This window comes from Odocoileus virginianus, chromosome 10 (genome assembly GCF_023699985.2).
Source record: "Odocoileus virginianus isolate 20LAN1187 ecotype Illinois chromosome 10, Ovbor_1.2, whole genome shotgun sequence".
In the NCBI taxonomy this organism is placed as follows: Eukaryota; Metazoa; Chordata; class Mammalia; order Artiodactyla; family Cervidae; genus Odocoileus; species Odocoileus virginianus.
Window position 1 is genome coordinate 29,727,621 of NC_069683.1, and position 15,817 is coordinate 29,743,437.

The window sequence follows — 15,817 nt, forward strand, 5'->3', positions numbered from 1 at the left end:
GTGTTTCCCTATGCCTCTCTGATCTCTTTGTATTTCCATCTTGATCTCTATGAGGCTCTGATCGCTCTCTCCTTTCCTTCGTGTGTTTCTCTGTGCCTGCCTGTCTCTTTCTGTCTCTCCTTCTGTGTGTGAGTCTTTCTTTTCCTCTCTCCCAGCCGGTCTCTCTACCCCTCCCTCCTCTCCCTCTCCGTCTGGGTCTCTTGGTTCCTCCTCCCTCCTCCCTCCCCCTTCTGCATTATCAGACCTGCTCCAACCTCCTGCCAGAGCCAGCCTAGCGGCAGAGGCAGTGACAGCGGGAGAAGCGGGAACTGCCAGGGTAGCAGGGCTGGATTGGGGTGTTGAGTCCAGGCTGAGTCGGGGACAGGCCACTGTTCTTGGTCCCCGTGCCTGCTGGGCCAGGCGCCCTGCCTGGAACCCCGGGCAGGGTGGACAGGGCGAGGTGCCACTTTAGTCTGGCTGGGGAGGCAGACGATGAGGAGCGATGGGGCAGGCATGCGGCCACTCCATCCTCTGCAGGAGCCAGCAGTACCCGGCAGCGCGACCGGCTGAGCCGTGAGTACTGTTCAGGGGCTGGGGTCTGGGTGAGCGGCTGCAGGAGGTGCTGTGGACTGGGTCCTGGGAGTCCCTCGAAGGAGCTGGGGTTGGTGTAGAGCTGATCCACGTGGGAAGATCGATCCTGCTCCAGGGTGCCCGGTTGCTGGACCATAGCATGGTTGGTGGGGGGGGGGGGCGCAGAATCTCTGTGTAGGGCTGGGGTTCCTGACATCATTCTAGGGCGTGTTGCGGCTGGGGTCCCATAGAAGGGGCTGGTGGCTAGGGGAGGGGTTGGTGATGAACATGAACCATCCCTTCAGGGGCTGGGGGGTGGGAGAGGTCTGTGGGGAGTGTGTGTGTCAGCGGGGGAGGGGGGTGTTGAGGGTGTTGAGCTCTGGAGTCTGATAGACTGATTCAGGACCCTGGAGAGGGATGCTGTCCCAGACCAGGGTGTGTGTGTGTGTGTGTGTGTGTGTGTGTAGAAAGAGGGAACATGAATTATGAATGAGTGGGCCTGAAGCAGGAGAAGGTCTGGGGGAACTGCCCTCCATGGAATGGGGATTGGGATTCAGAGTCACCAATTTAAGCAAGTTTGTCCCCAAAGCCCCTATCCCAGAGAGAACCATGGGGCTGGTTGGAATGAGGCTCCTGTGCACCAGCCTCATGAGCACCCACGTGCAGGGAGACGCATATGCAGGTGAACAGAAGGGGCTCCGTGGAGGTGCCCCTCCATCATCTGAGGGCTGCCGAGGTAGTGGGCAAGTGACATGTGTCTCCAAGTCAGTGGTGGTGCAGGTGCAAGCCAGGCTATGTGAGGGTGTGTGTGTGTGTGTGTGTGTGTGTGTGTGTGTGTGTTTGTATATAAATATTGGGGTGTAAGGGAACGTGTGGGGTATCAAAGGGCATGTAGGGGTCCTTGGTGGTTGGGTATGCAGCAGGGTGTGTGAGCATCCCAGTGTGGCTCTTGAGAGTTTACGTAAGAGTATGTGTGTTGGTGTGTGTGTTTATGTGTGTCTACACTTGTCATGCTGAATTTGTCTATTGGCATGCACGTTAATATGTGTGCTGTGTCTGCAAAATAGAATGACTCAATATTGAGCATGTCGTTTGATTCTATGTGTATTCATGTTTGTGTGTATACTTATTGGTGTCTGAATATTAGTGCTACTGTGTGTGTGTGTCATGTAGGTGTCTATGTGAGCATAAGTGTTCTTGTGTGGATGTGTGATCATGGTCCCAGTGTGCATGAGTGTGTATGTTGGTGCTTGTGTGGCTGGTATGTGTGTGTGTCTAAATGTGTGTGTTCATCTGAGTGTGTGTGGGTGGCTGTTTGCTTCCCTGGTGGTTGGGGATACAGCTGGGATACTGTGGCCCACCAAGGCTGGGCGGGGGTGGCTGAATGTGTGACCACCTCCATGAGCTCAGGACAATTCATTCTACACCCTGCGGGGAGATGGAGAAAACAAATAGGCAATAATGGCTCTGCTCTCTGGGGCCTCCTAAGCTTCCTAACATAAAATAGCTTGAACATAATTAAGCATTAAAGACCAAGAACAAGCTAACAGGTGGGGGTGGTGGGCATAGTATAAGCAAAGGCCCTGGGTTGGGATTGGGCATGTGCCTGGAGCCATGAGGAGGCTGGAGGGGTGGGCAGGGACCATATCCTACAGGACTTTGACCTCCAGGCCTCTTGGGCTTTATCCTAAGGCCCTTGGGGAGTGCAGGAAGGTTTTGTACAACGGGGGTATAGTCGGTTTTGGGATTTAGAAAGTTGCCTCAATGGAACTGTCAAGGTTGAACTGGAATGGAAGGGTGGGGGCCAGGAGGTCAGTGTGAAGGCTAAACCACTGTGGATATCAGGGACATCTGGGGCCAATTGGACCAAGGGGCAGATAAGACCAGGGGCTTTCTGAAGGGAGCGTTCTGGGGGCTTGGAAGAGAGGATGGGGGCAAGGGAGCATGGAAGTGGCTCAGGCTTGGGCTAGAGTTGGAGGTGCAGTGGCAGGACCTCAGAGGGTCTACATGTGGGAAAGGAAGAGCTCTTGGAAGGTTGAGACAAGAAAGGTAGTGGAGGGACCTGGTAGGGTTTATAGCCGGGGGGCGGGGGTTGGAAATCCTGGAGCCATCTCTTCCCAGACAGAGAACGCAAGACTGTTGCTTTGACTCTTTCCTCTGGCTGCCAGGCTGGGGCTGAGCCTCGGGCCCCTTCCTCTTCAGCCTGCTCAGCACCTCTTGGTTGCCTGAGCTGGATGGCTCTGTGAGGGTTAACTGCCTTTACACTCCTGCACCTCCCATTCCCCCTGCCCACCAAGCACTCCTCCTGCCACTCTTCCTGCTTCCCACTCCAGCCTCTTGTCCCTGGGGATTACTGATGGCTTGGCTGGGATCTAGCCAAATGGGGGAGGCAGGACTCCCAGCAATACCCTCCTTCAGCCTTAATGGACTGGGAGTCTCACCCTCAGCCGTGCTGCTGTCGGGTCCGGCCTGCACTCCTCAGGCTTCTGCTGCTTCGGCCTTTCCAATCTGCCCACCGGGCGTGCTTCCATTCCTGCATTCAGTCATTCATGTCTTCATTCCTTTATTCAACAGAGATGCCCCAGTGCCTGCTTGGTGCTCAGTGGGCTGGCCTCTGAGGACGCAGAGAACACACTGCCCCAGACCTTGCTCTCAGGGAGGGCCCAGTCTGATGAGGGAGGCAGAAGTGGAAACTTACAACCCTCCAGGGAATAGTGCTGGGCAGAGAGGAGTAGTGGGAATGGAGGACCCACACCAAGTCAGGGTGGCTGAGGAAGAGACATTTGAGCTGGATCTTGAGGGATGGATAAGAATTGCCCAGGCAGGGAAGGGCAGAGAAAAAAAGCCTATAAAAGTGGGTGGATGTGAGAAAGGGCAGTGTGTTCAATGGACAGAGTTTGGATTGGCAGAAGTGAGAAGGAAGTTGAAAAGAGGAAGGGAGAGGTGGAAGGGGCCAGATTCCATCGGGTCTCAAGTGCCAGGCTAAGGGGCTTATAGAGGCTTAGACTTTTCCTCATAAAATTAGGGAGCTAGGGAAAGGCTTCTGAATAGGGGACCTCCCCTAGGTAGCCCTCCTTGGTTTCCCCCTTCCCTCTGACCCCATGACCCACCCTGAAGCCTTTCTCCCTGATGGTGCAGGATCAAGCACCATGGAACTTTCCTGGTGGTCCAGTAGCTGGGACTCCACTCTCCTGGTGTGGGGACCCTGGTTCCATCCCTGGTCGGGGAACTAGATCCTGTATGCTGCGACTAAGACCTGGCACAGCCACATGAGTACTAAATAAATATATTTTTTAAATGCAGCCCTGACTTAGCCTTCCCCTGTGATGTCCCCTGTTTGTGAGCTCCTTATCCAGCTAGCCAAGGAATTCCTCAAAGGCAGGAGCCACCTCCTTGTGCTTCTCCACCTCACTCATAGCACAGGGTTGGCACCCAGCACAATGCAGCTTCCCTGGGTGGGGGGAGGACAGAAAGAGCATCTGGGCCACTGTCTAGCATTTACTTCACTCCTCTCTACAGCTTGCCCTCAGATCTGTCCAGCTCTGCTTACATACCCCCAGGGTCAGGATGCTCATTCCTTTCCTCTGGGCAGCCCGTCCCTTGTGGGCTCAGTACGCCAGGCTGCCTGGCCTTGCATCATTTCCTGATCCTGGATCACTCTCCTTTCTAAGCAGGGCCAGGCTGGCGCATGGTGGTTCAGTAGTGCTAGGAACACGCCCTGGGCAGAGAGAGGGGAGAGATTAGCAGCCTTTATTCCAACTATAGATGGTAAAACTGAGATGCAGCAGTCCCTGAGCCCTCTCCAAGAATAAAGATAAAGAAGCAGACATGGTCAGAGTAGGGAGTGAGGGTAGACAATGAGGAGAACTTCCTACCAGCACAGAGGGGCTATAGAATCACCTGGCTTCACAAGAGCAGATAGTGGGCATGAAGGGGGACGTTTCCAGGACAGGAGGGGGAGTTGGAGGCAGAGGCACAACTTAGCCGTGCTCTTCCTGCAATTGAGTGATGTCATCAGGGAGAGGGGACTGGAGGGGCTCAGACATACAGAGGAGAGGGGTCAGGATTCATTCATTCCTTCCTTCGTTCAGCAGCCATTCAATGGATTGCTGCCCAACCAAACATGGCAGCCCTGCGGGGAGAGGGACAGAGCCAGTGACCACTTGGAGGGAAGCCTGTGGTCTTTCCTACCTCTGCCAGTGTCAGACGAAGACATTTAGGAGGAGGGGCCTTGGGCTGGCCTTAAAAGGAAGAGTCACTTCTCCAGACAGAACTGAGAGAGAGCTCCAGGAAGAGGGAATGCCACATGCAAAGACCTTGAGGTGAGCGCAAACATGGTTTTGTTTATGTGAGGACTGTGAAAGTTCTAAGTGGCCTAAGCATGAAGTTCAAGGGTAGGGGGCAGAGGACTGGGCAGAGATGGAGCAGGAGAGGAGTGAGGGAATGGAAGTTAGAGGACAGGAAGCACTTTCTGCCACCAAAGGGTCCCCCAGCAGCTTTGACATGTAAGCCTGCTGCAACTTCTTGGTCTCTCCCAGTGCCCCCAGCAGGGCCTGCTGAGGGTCTCTTCTTCATTTGAGAATGGGGTGTTCTGTGAACAGAGACTCTGGAAGTGAGGGAGGAGCAGCGGCTGAAGAATGTGGGCCCCTTCCAGAAAGTGGCATGCAAATGAATGCAAAGTAATATGCAAATAAACCAGCCCAGGCTTGGCAGCTTTGGCTGGGAGACTGAGACGTCACCCCCTTCCATGCTGGCCTCCCACCCCTTCTGCCCCAGTCCCCGGGACAGCCAGAGTAGCCTGGTCTGCTGCTCTGAACACTCCAGCATGCCTGAACCACAAGACTGTGGCCTCTGGGGTGGGGGCCATGGGCTCCCTGTCAGCACCCCCATCCTCTCGAGGAAGTAGATATATTTAGTAACAGGGATGTTTTCAACACATTTATCTCCCATTGTTCAGCTGCCCGTTCCCTGGGAAAGGCCAGGTCCCCGGGGATGTGACCCACTTCTTCAAGTCCCTGAAGTCACCCTTCTCACTGCCTACCCTGAAAAACAGGGAGCAGTGGGGGCTTGGTGCACCAGAAGGGATTTAAGTTAGATAACCAGGAGGACTTCCCAACAGTGTGGTTGCTGAGATATGAGAACCCTGGGGCTTCCAGGCTCTGACTCTTTGGATGGCTGTCTTGGGGTCAGAGGGGGCTTTGAAAACAGGATTGAGAAGGTGGCAGACAGACATAGTTTCCAGTTTCAGTAACTTTATTCTGTGTAGTCCTGGGTGACTTAACTTCTCTGAACCCCATGTGAATAATGGTGTGGGAATAACAGTACTTTCCTGGCAGGATGACTGAAGAATCTGGAAGTGGAGTGCTTAGCACCAGGCATGCAGCAGGTGCTCATAAAGGTTAGCTGCTGCCATTATGAAACACCCACACTCACCTACACTTTTAGAAAGATTCAGTGAGGGGCTGGAGGGGGAGAGACCAGAGCTAGAGAGCCCAGAAGCTGTCATCCTGTGGGTGAGACAAGGAAGTCTGAAATGGAGCCGTGGTGGTGGGAATGGTGAGAAGTGTGGATGCTCTGTGGGAGGAGCTGAGGGGCCTTACAGACATGTAACCACCTCCCTAGGCTGCTTGGTCTGGGCTGAGATTAATCCCCAGGGAAAACAATGGCGGAAAGGGCTTGATGAGGGCTTAAGTCTGTGGCCACGCCCATGACAGTCTGTGAGTCATTCTGGGAGTTGTAGTCTCAAGTGAACTTGCAGTGAGTACATTTTGTACAGCCACCTTGGATCCAAATCCAAATCCCTGCTGCTGAGGCTGGCTGGGGCAGGCCCTGGTGAATGCTGGAACATTCGAGGCCCCAAAGGTGAAGCAGCCTGCATCCCTTCCCTCAGGGATCACTCAGCCTGCTGAGTGTTGGCAGGTGCAGGGGGCAGGGATAAAAGGATTAAGCCATAATTATGACTCTTCACACGTTCACAGAGAAATTTACAGTTTCCAGAGCACTGTTTTCACATCTATGATCTCATTTAATCCTCACCACAAACCCAAGAGACTGCTGTCTTCTAGATGAAGAGACAGAGGATCTGAGAGGGGAAATAACTGGCCCAGAGGTATTCAGCTAATTCCTAGAGCACAGATCTGTCATTGTTGTCCAGTTGCTAAGTCGTGTACAACTGTTTGTTTGTGACCCCTTGGACTGCAGCACCAGGCTTCCCTGTCCTCCACTATGTCCCAGAGTTTGCTCAAGTTCATGTCCATTGAGTTGGTGATGCACAGGTCTGTCTGCCCCTAAAGCTCCTGCCCTTTCCATGAATTATTGTCCCAGATGGCAAAGGCCAGACTTCAAAGGACAGACAAGATATGGACATCTCAGCAGAGGAACAAGCTGAGCAAAGACCTGGCTCAAAGGTGAGAAGGCCAGGGTTGGGCTCCTTGGGATATGAGACTAAGAGATGGACTGGTCAACCCCAGAGGCTTAGCTCCAGACTGAGTTTGGACTTCTTGCTATGGCTCACCAGGATTTACCCAAGGGTTCTGAGCAGAGGCAGGAACAGATTAGAGCTGGTCTTGGGGAGGCTTGGACCGGTTGGATGGAGGTGGAGAAACCCGAGATGGCCTGAAGCTTCCGAACTCCACTCCTGGTGCTCCCAGAATTTTGTTCCTCTTCCTCTGATACGCTTCTCCTCAACCTCTCCTTCCTCCTCCCCCGCCCACCTGCCCCCCACTTCCTCTTCTTCCCCTCCCTTCTAACTGTTGCCCTCCACCACAGCCTGGGGAGTGATGACCAGGTTATCTTAGAGCTGTGCTGTAATGCCACATATCTCCAGCAGGGGTGCTATCACATAAATTCATTCTAGCCTGGGTCTTCAAGTTTGAAGGATAAGGAGTAGAGATGAAGGGTAGGGAGGGGAGAACCCATTGTTCTCCACTTGCGCTGTGCTGGAAACTGAGAGGGCCCTGCTGAAATAACCTAGGGAGATAGGGAGGCTGAAGAGAGGCTGGACCCCTCGCAACAGGGAGAGACACACTGGAGGGGTTGAGCCTGGAGGCAAGAAATTTGTTCCTCACAGTTCTGGGGCAGGTTTAGATTTGGAAATGGATTTAGATTGAAGTTATAGATAGTGTCTGGATTTCTACTGGATGGCGATTTCTCTGATACTGAGGTGAGGGTGAGGTTGGTTGATTTCTTTGTGTTTCTGTGTGTGTTAATGTGACCTCCCAGTTGTATGTGTGTATATATGGCTCTGAGAAAGTGAAGGCATTTGGATCAGTGTTTGTATAGAAGTGTGGGCATATTTATATGTGTGAACATGTGACTGTCCATTCTTATGCCCAATTTATTGTTAGATGGTTATATGCGTGCTTGTGTGTGTGTGTGTGCCTGTGTATAGAGTGTTATGTACGTTGTTCTGATAAAACTGTGTGTAGATGTCTTATGTCTGTGTATGTGGGTATCCATGTCAGAGCAGGAGAGCACAGATGAGTGGGTATGTGTGAAGGCTTGAATACCTGCTCTTCTGACAGCAAGGCCACACCCAAAGTATAGCTGCTGCTGCTAAGTCACTTCAGTCGTGTCCGACTCTGTGCAACAACACTTTGTCTCCTGGGTACCACCTGTCTAAAGAAAGAGAAAAATGTGTGCAGACTGAGGCTGAATGGGCTAAGACCCACATGTGTGGGACTGGGCTTCCCTTTGGGGACTCTGGCCTGCTCCTAGTCAGTGAAGGCCCTGGAAGGAGCAGATTGTCTCTATATTCAGACTCAGGTAGGGTTAGCCAGGATACTGAGCCATCATATTGAAATGCTGGACATAGCTGAGAGGTGTCTAGCTTCCATTCTCCTGGGAAATCTTAATGGCCACACCTGTGCCCTATTAGAAAGTTTCAGGAACTCTCAGCTCAGTCTTCTCATTAAATAAATGCAAATATTGAAGCCCAGAGAGAGGTTAGTGATTAATCCAAGATTACACTGCAGGATCCAGGGAAGGGTATCAGGGCTTGGAGCAGAGAGAGGGGTTATGTCTGGCCTGAGAGACCTCCTTCCCTCTAGCCTGGAGCAGGAGAAGAGCTCAGGGTAGAGTCAAGTCTGTGGCAGGAGGCCACCCCTGTACCTGGGCATTTCCACCCCTCCCAGGCCTCAGATGCTGCCTCTGAAGATTCTACCAGAGCTTCTGCCCGCTGTGAGAGTCCTCCCGGGAACCTATGAAGTCTGTCTCTCCACAGAGCATAGAGGCTCAATGGAGGAGAGTCCAGCAGTGGGGCAGGACCAGGGAGGGGCCTCCTCTAAGAAGCCTCCGTGTCCTCAACTTTGCATCAGACACCTTTTTAGGTTTCGAGTGTTCTAACATTCTAGGCTTTCCCTAAAATCTCTCCATGGGCTCTTAGTACTGAGACAGTGCTGGGCCCTGGGGGAGTCCTGGAGGCCCAGCTTGGCTCAGTGTGGGGAGTCAGGGCAGCCCCATAGGGGGAGGGTCTGCCCTGGGGAAGGAAGGATGAGATTCCTGTCCATGGGGCGGGCAGGTATAAGCAGGGGCTGGGCAATCTGGTTAGGGAGGCAGCCGGTGAGACTCCTGTCCTAGCAGGAAAGTTGGTGGCAAAGTCTCTGAAGTTTGTTCAGTCTGTAGCTTCCGTGGAGGGGCCAGAGAAGGACATGCCTTTGCCCCTGCCTTCAGGCAAGGGGAGGTTTTGAACTCCAGAGTGCGCCCCCTGGTGGCCTGGGCAGTGGGAAGGTGTGAGATGAGACCATCCAGCTGGAGGCAGAGAGCTCCCCTTCCTCGGGGGAATGCGAGAGAAATCTGTCTTCCTGGAGATTGGGGGTTGGAAGGCAGGGGAACTGGCCATGAGGGTGCTCTGGTGGAGAGGGGAGTGCAAAGGCTAGGGCTGGGCCACTCTGCAAAGGTTTTGCTGGTTCAGCACTGGTGGGGAGGAAGCAGACAGCAGGCGGGCAGATAGGAGGCAGGTTCCTTTGTGCTGAGTCGTGGGGAGTCTAGGGTGGGAGGCTGCGGGCTGGGGGCTCAGACTTTGACTCTGAGTGAGGCAGTGTGGAGGCTTCCTAGGGCTGGGGGCTAGGCAGGAATTAGGGTAGGAGAGGAGAGGAGAGGGGCAGGCAGCCCAGTATTGCATCCTTCCAAAGCCAGAGAGAATGCAGAGCTATCTTAAAACTTCAAGTGGGATGGGGCTTGGGGGCTAGATGGAGAGAACTAATGTTTACAGAGTGCCCTTTGTATTCTGGTGGGGGGGAGGTTCCAGGATCCTCTGTGGACACAAACTCCAAGAAAGCCCAAGTCCCTTATCATTTGAGTTGCTCAGTTGTGTCCGACGCTTTGCGACCCCACGGACTGCAGCATGCCAGGTTTCCCTGTCCATCACCAATTCCCGGAGCTTGCTCAAATTCATGTCTGTCAAATCAATGATACAAGTCCCTTATAGAAAATGTCATAGTATTTGCATATAACCTCCCATGTATTTCCTTTAATCATCTCTAGATTACAGTACATAATATAATGTAAATGCTCTGTAAGTAGTTGTAAATACAACATAAATACTATGTAAATTGTTGCCAGCAAGTGGCAAATTCAAGTTTTGCCTTGTGGAACTTTCTGGATTTTGTTTTTTTCAAATATTTCGATCCATGATTGGTTGAATGCATGGATGCAGAACCTGCAGATACGGAGGGCCAACTGTAGATTTAAATCACCTTTAATCACCTCAGCCATCCTTCAAGAGGCTAGCACTGTTTTGTCGAGGGGAAACAGATGACACACTCAGGTGGTTTAATTGAAGGCCGTTTGATGAAGCAATGATTACAGAGGTGGGGTAGGATTAAGAGAACCAACAGGGCATGTGGAGGCACTTAAGACTAGCATCTGAGAGACCCGAGGAGCAAGGAGAGTGCTCCATACACAAGCTGGGGTTCTGGATGAGGGCCGCCCTACAGAGTCCATCAGAGGAGGTAGGGTGGGTGAGGGTGTCAATACCCTGGGTCCTCTTACTTCTCACCACCCCTGCCCATCCTGACTGGCAGAACCAGATTGGAGGCCAGAGAATAAGGGAGACTGTTGAAGCAGCACTGGACATCAGCCTTGGGGCAAAATGGTAGGAAATGATGGAGAGTTGGAAGGACAAATGGATGATGGGAAACTGAAGCCCAGAGAGGGTGCCCACTTGCCCAAGGTCACACAGCCAGTAGGTCTCAGAGCTGGAGCCAGGCCCTGCCTCTGATCACCCACTCTGTCATGTCCAGTGGGGCATGGTGAGTGACCTGGTTATCTGCTCTTAGGCTCGAGCCACTTCCCTGTCTGAGCAGCCCTGGGGCTGCTAAAGAGTGTTATCCAGGCTATGGTGAACTTTGGGTTTAGGAAGTCCTAAGTGAAGGGAGAGTTAGAGGAGCCAGTGAGGAGGCTGGTGTGGAGACCCGAGTGAGGGGCAAGAAGGCCGCACATCAGGGGTGGCTGGACTTGTGAGTGGCATTGACAGGTCAGGGGAGGAGTGATAGCGCCCACCCCCAGCTCACCTGCCTGAGCTCGGGCCCTACTTCCCGGTGTCTGCCCACCTACACAGGGATGTGTGACAACTCGAGATCCCCCTCCAGGGGCACTGCTCCCTGATTCATCGTGCCTGGGGCTTCCACACTCCACAGCACCCATCCATGGCACCCATCAGCCACCCCCTGACTATGGCCCCCCAGGAGCAAAGTTATGTCACTGCTGCCTCCTCTTAATAACACTTATGACCTGTCCCCTGCCACATCGGATTAAAGTCCTCCCATTTGAGACTTTCCTGCTGAAGTTTGATCTCAATCCTTCTTGCTGCTCAGAGTCCAGTCCTTGGGCCTCCCTGGGAGATGAGTCAGTGAGATGGCCCCTCCTGGTGCTGGGGTGGTGAGGGGCCTTGGCCCAGCCAGCTCATCTGAGTGCCCTGTGCCAACGGGGACCCACTGTCAGCCTCTGCTGGGCCTCAGGCTGCTGACTCATTAGCAGTGGTAATTAGCATCTCCAGGGCAGCCTTCCACCCCACTAAGTGCTTGACAGTCATTAGGTGCTATTGTGAATGGCTGCATTGCCACCCCCAGCCCCAGGCTGCTCCTCCAGCACCAAGTGCCCTGGCCACAGACACTCAGCTCCAGGCCTGGGGGAAACAAATGCAAGTAAAGATAAAACCAGCACCAGAAGAAGCAGACCACGGCCCACAGGCATGGAGGGCCCCGCACAGAAACATCAAAATACACCAGGAAACAGACACAGGATGAATCTAAAGTTTGACCTGAACGCAAAAGAAACAGAGTGAACTGCAGTACCCTTGCTTACAACCCAGGTATACAGAGGCGGACAAGCAACACAGTTGTGGATTCAGCACACGCACACAGGGACACTTGCACTCTGCATACACACAGAATACCCATCAGGTGGTCAGGTCAAGCTCCCTTGGGTTCCCCACCTGTCCAGCATCTCTCACTCTGGGCTGTTGCATATGCTGTTCCTTTTGCCTGGAACACCTTTCCTCAATGGCCCCTCCCTTCATGGCTAACTCCTATCATTCTCCAGGTCTTGGTGGCCCTTCCATACTCCACAGCCTTGGAGCTTCCCTCTGCCACATAGCATCACTGATGGTTTTCCAACCAGTCTTTACAAGTTTGGGGATGAAGGCTTTTTGCCTTTGCTGGGTGAGGTGATGACTAAATCCTGAGTGGGCAATTAGGGCCGAGAAACTTTGGGAAGAGTGAGTCAGGAATAGCCGTGAGGAGCCCTGGCTACTCAGGGCCTGAACAGGCATTTGACATACCAGCCAGCATAGCCAGATGCCCTCTGCCTCGTTTTTCAGATTCTGATTCCTTTTGCCTTTCTTCCAGGCTTGTTGCCTGACCCAATTCCCTCCTTCCCAAAGCTGGCTCAGCCTCTTGCCACCTCTCTGAGCTCACTCACAGGCTCATTTGCCATCTTCACTTGGGTGTGCTCCACCTCCACTTCTAAGCCTAGTGAAAACCTCATTAATGAAGGCCTTGGGTCAGAGGCACATCCTCCATGTATGGCTTCCTAACCCCCGCCACTTAGTGTGGGGAAGGGAGGTGGCGGAGATGAGTGATTATGAGCCCAAGCCTTGGGCACTGCCTCCTGGCTCAGCTCTCAACTCCACTTCTTAGCTGCAGGATCTGTGCTGAGTCCTGCCACCTTTGTTCCCTCTTCTGTAAAAGGGGGACAATGATAGAGCCCACCTCATTAGGGCTGCTGTGAGGATGAACTGAGACAAAGCGTGTGATGCACCTGTGCTCAGTTCAGCTCCCTCCCCGGAGCCCGCGTGAGAGCAGGGGAGCTAAGAGAACAAGCCAAGTGCACCCGGGAGGTGCCTCGTGAGTCCTTGCTAATTGGAACTGAGTGAAACCAACATCTGTGGTGTGAGCACCTACTGTGTGCCTTCCATAGCTGGTTTTCTGCACCTCCCTGCCTCAGTTTCCACATGGCTTTTATACTATGGCCTGGAAGGTGGGTGTGTGACTTCTTTAAAAAATTCTTCACATCCATTTTATTGAGGTATAATTTACATACAGTAAAATCACCAATTTAAACTGTATGATTCGATGAGTTTTGGTGAATCTATACAGTCATATAACCATCATTATTTCAATCACAAAAAGATTATTTTTATCATCTCCTGAGATTTTCCCTGTGCCCTTTGCAGTCAGTACCCCTTGAGGGTGATGTCTTCCAGGGCTGTGAGAGGTGCTGGGTTCTCCTTGAGCTGATAACCTGGGCACAGTGAGGACTGCTTTTGCATGCTCTCTGAGCCTTGGTTCCTGTGGACTAGTGAGGAGCCAGAGGCCAGGGAAGTGAAGGGATGCTCAGGCCACAGTGTCCTGAGGGTCGGCCCTGGCTCTAAGGGCTGGGTCAGCTGGGAGTGGTGGCCTCAGAAATCCACAGTGTGGATGACAGAGATTAGGGAGTTGGTGTTCCGCAAAACCCTCCCCTCCTGGAATCAGATGTGCCCTGTGGCCCAGGTGGAAATGGCTACATATTGTCCAAGCAGGGGCTTGTGCAACATGATTTCACTTCTTATCTCCCCCACCAGGGGCCATAAACCCCTCTGGGGACCAGTGATTCCCCTAAAAGAAGGGGGCTCTTTTGTTCCCCACTCTCAGAACCAAATATTAAAGCAATTATGTAACTAGCAATAAATTACTTAAAGTAGTGACTCACTCAGCTTAATTAGAGCACGAGCAGGGAGAGATTAAGGTATTTTTAGAGCACACACCTCACTCCCTCCTGTGGAGGGAGGCCTCTGAGCAAGGTGGGGGTGGAGAAAAGACTGGGAGCTCATAGGAGGACCCCAGGTGTCTGCAAGGAGATGAAAGCTGATCCCCTGCCCACTGAGGTCCCAACAAAGAGAGCGCAAGTCAGAGCTGCAGCAGAAGGGATTCAGATGAGACTCAAGGAACACTTCCCAGTGGTGCTCCTTGAAGAACTGGGACAGGTAAACTAGATTATGAGCTCTCTGAAGGCAGACACTTTGTCTGTGAGCCCCTCTCCACCAAGGAACAGACTAAGAATGAGACTTGGGGTCAGACAGGGATTCCCAGGTGGTGCAGTGATAAAGAATCTGCCTGCCAGTGCAAGAGACGCAAGAGACGTGGGTTCAATCCTTGAGTCAGGAAGATCCCCTGGAGTAAGAAATGGCAACCTACTCCAGTATTCTTACCTGGAAAATCCCATGGGTAAAGGAACCTGGTGGGCTACAGTCCATGGGGTCACAGAGTCCGACACGACTGAGCGACTAACACACTTGGGGTCAGACAAGTCTTGGTTTGAATCCCACCTTTACTGGGTACTAGCTGTGTGGCCTTGGGTAGTTCCTTTATTACTGCCAAGCTTCTATTTTCTTCACTGTAAAAATGGGCATAATAACATCCCCCTTTGTATATATTGTAAGGATCAAATGGATTACTATGACATGTGAAGCAAACCCCAGTACTGACTTTACAGGACCCAGACCTCCAAAAGGGCAGTAATTAAGTCCATTTTGTGTAATGTATCCCAAGCTCCATTCACAGGGCCACACATAGTAGGTGTTCAATAAATGCTTATTGAGTAAATAGATGTTAGTTTCATTTCCATTCTCCAGACCCATATGGGCTCCTTGTTTTGAGGTTTTGTGAATAAAGGAACTTGGTGAGTAGAGGGCAGGGGTGCCTCACAAGTGGCATTTTGCCTTTCTCTCTCAGGCAGAGAGGAACAGGTGACTTCCAACAGAAAAAAGGGAGACTTCCGGGGAGAGGCCTGGGAGGGTTCAGGACCACGGACAGCCCCAACTGGTGTCTCCTGTGTGACCAGGAGACTTGCTGGGATGAAAGAGTCCGCCGTATGTGCCCTCCACAACCCCGGTGGGAGGAGGAGCCAGCAGTCCAGGCTGATTGGGGAGACCAGGACCTTCACCCACCATCACTGGGAATTCAGAGGAGGGGGAGGGAGCAGTGTAGGGCGTCCTGAACAGCTAGGCATCTGCAAAATGTGGTAGCAATTCTGACTCTGTAGGTCTCCTGGGGGGATTAAATGAGTTACTTCTTAGGAATGGCTGGCACATGTCTGCCTGGAGAGGGCACAACATGGGTTCACTTCCCTCCACCCCTTCTCAGCCCCTGTGGCCTGAGGAGGGACGTCCCCCTCTCTGTTGAGGGCCTGGACATCTGCTCACAGGCTCCAGGGTGGGAACTTCCTAACGAGCCTCCACTGACCGCCATCTCTGAGGTTAGGCTGAGATAGGCACACAGTAGGTGCAAAGGACAGCCTAGGGAAAGGTCTGCCCTCCTCTTTCCTACCAGAGCATTGGGAAGCTGAGAGAAGGTCACAGATGACCCTCCCTCAGGCTCAGAGCCCCAAGGCTTCTGCCCCCAGTGACTGCTCTGATCAGTTCTGACCAGCTCTCCTCACACCTCGCTGGTCTTCCAGGGCTCAGGCGATGAATTAGTGATGACAGCATCTCAGCATCGCTATGACGACCAGGCATGTCCTTAGCCTCCAGTCAGAGTGCAGTGGCAGAGGCCAGAGACCCCTTTGACTCTGGGCCTTGGGACTGGTGTGTGTGTGTGACAGGGGCCAAAGGGGAGAGAGGGTGGGGCAGGACCAGGCACAGGGGCTCCATCTGGAGAGGACTAGAGTTCATTCAGATTGTTAGCTCCACAGGGACCTTGAAGACAGCTGTTTCTCTCTCCTTCCTTTCTCATCTCTTTCTTTTCATTCCTCCCTTCCTCATTGCTTCCTTCCATATCCCTAAGCCCCTTCT

General features: G+C 52.8%; 1 protein-coding gene across 5 annotated transcripts in view; it reads left to right on the top strand.

Moving 5' to 3' along the window:
• Positions 1 to 239: 239 nt before the first annotated feature.
• The window catches only part of PDE2A (phosphodiesterase 2A), a 93,656-nt gene continuing 78,078 nt past the window's right edge, over positions 240 to 15,817 (top strand). For 2 of the 5 annotated variants that reach the window (XM_070473294.1, XM_020902741.2), the window contains exon 1: positions 243 to 552. Coding sequence is in view for 3 of the 5 variants with exons in the window: in XM_020902741.2 (XP_020758400.2) it covers positions 482 to 552 (71 nt within the window). In the remaining 2 variants the exon portion in view is untranslated. Of the gene's footprint in view, positions 553 to 4,640; positions 4,872 to 15,817 lie in introns of all 5 variants that reach the window. The other 3 variants (XM_020902739.2, XM_020902740.2, XM_070473295.1) reach the window with 3 other exon arrangements.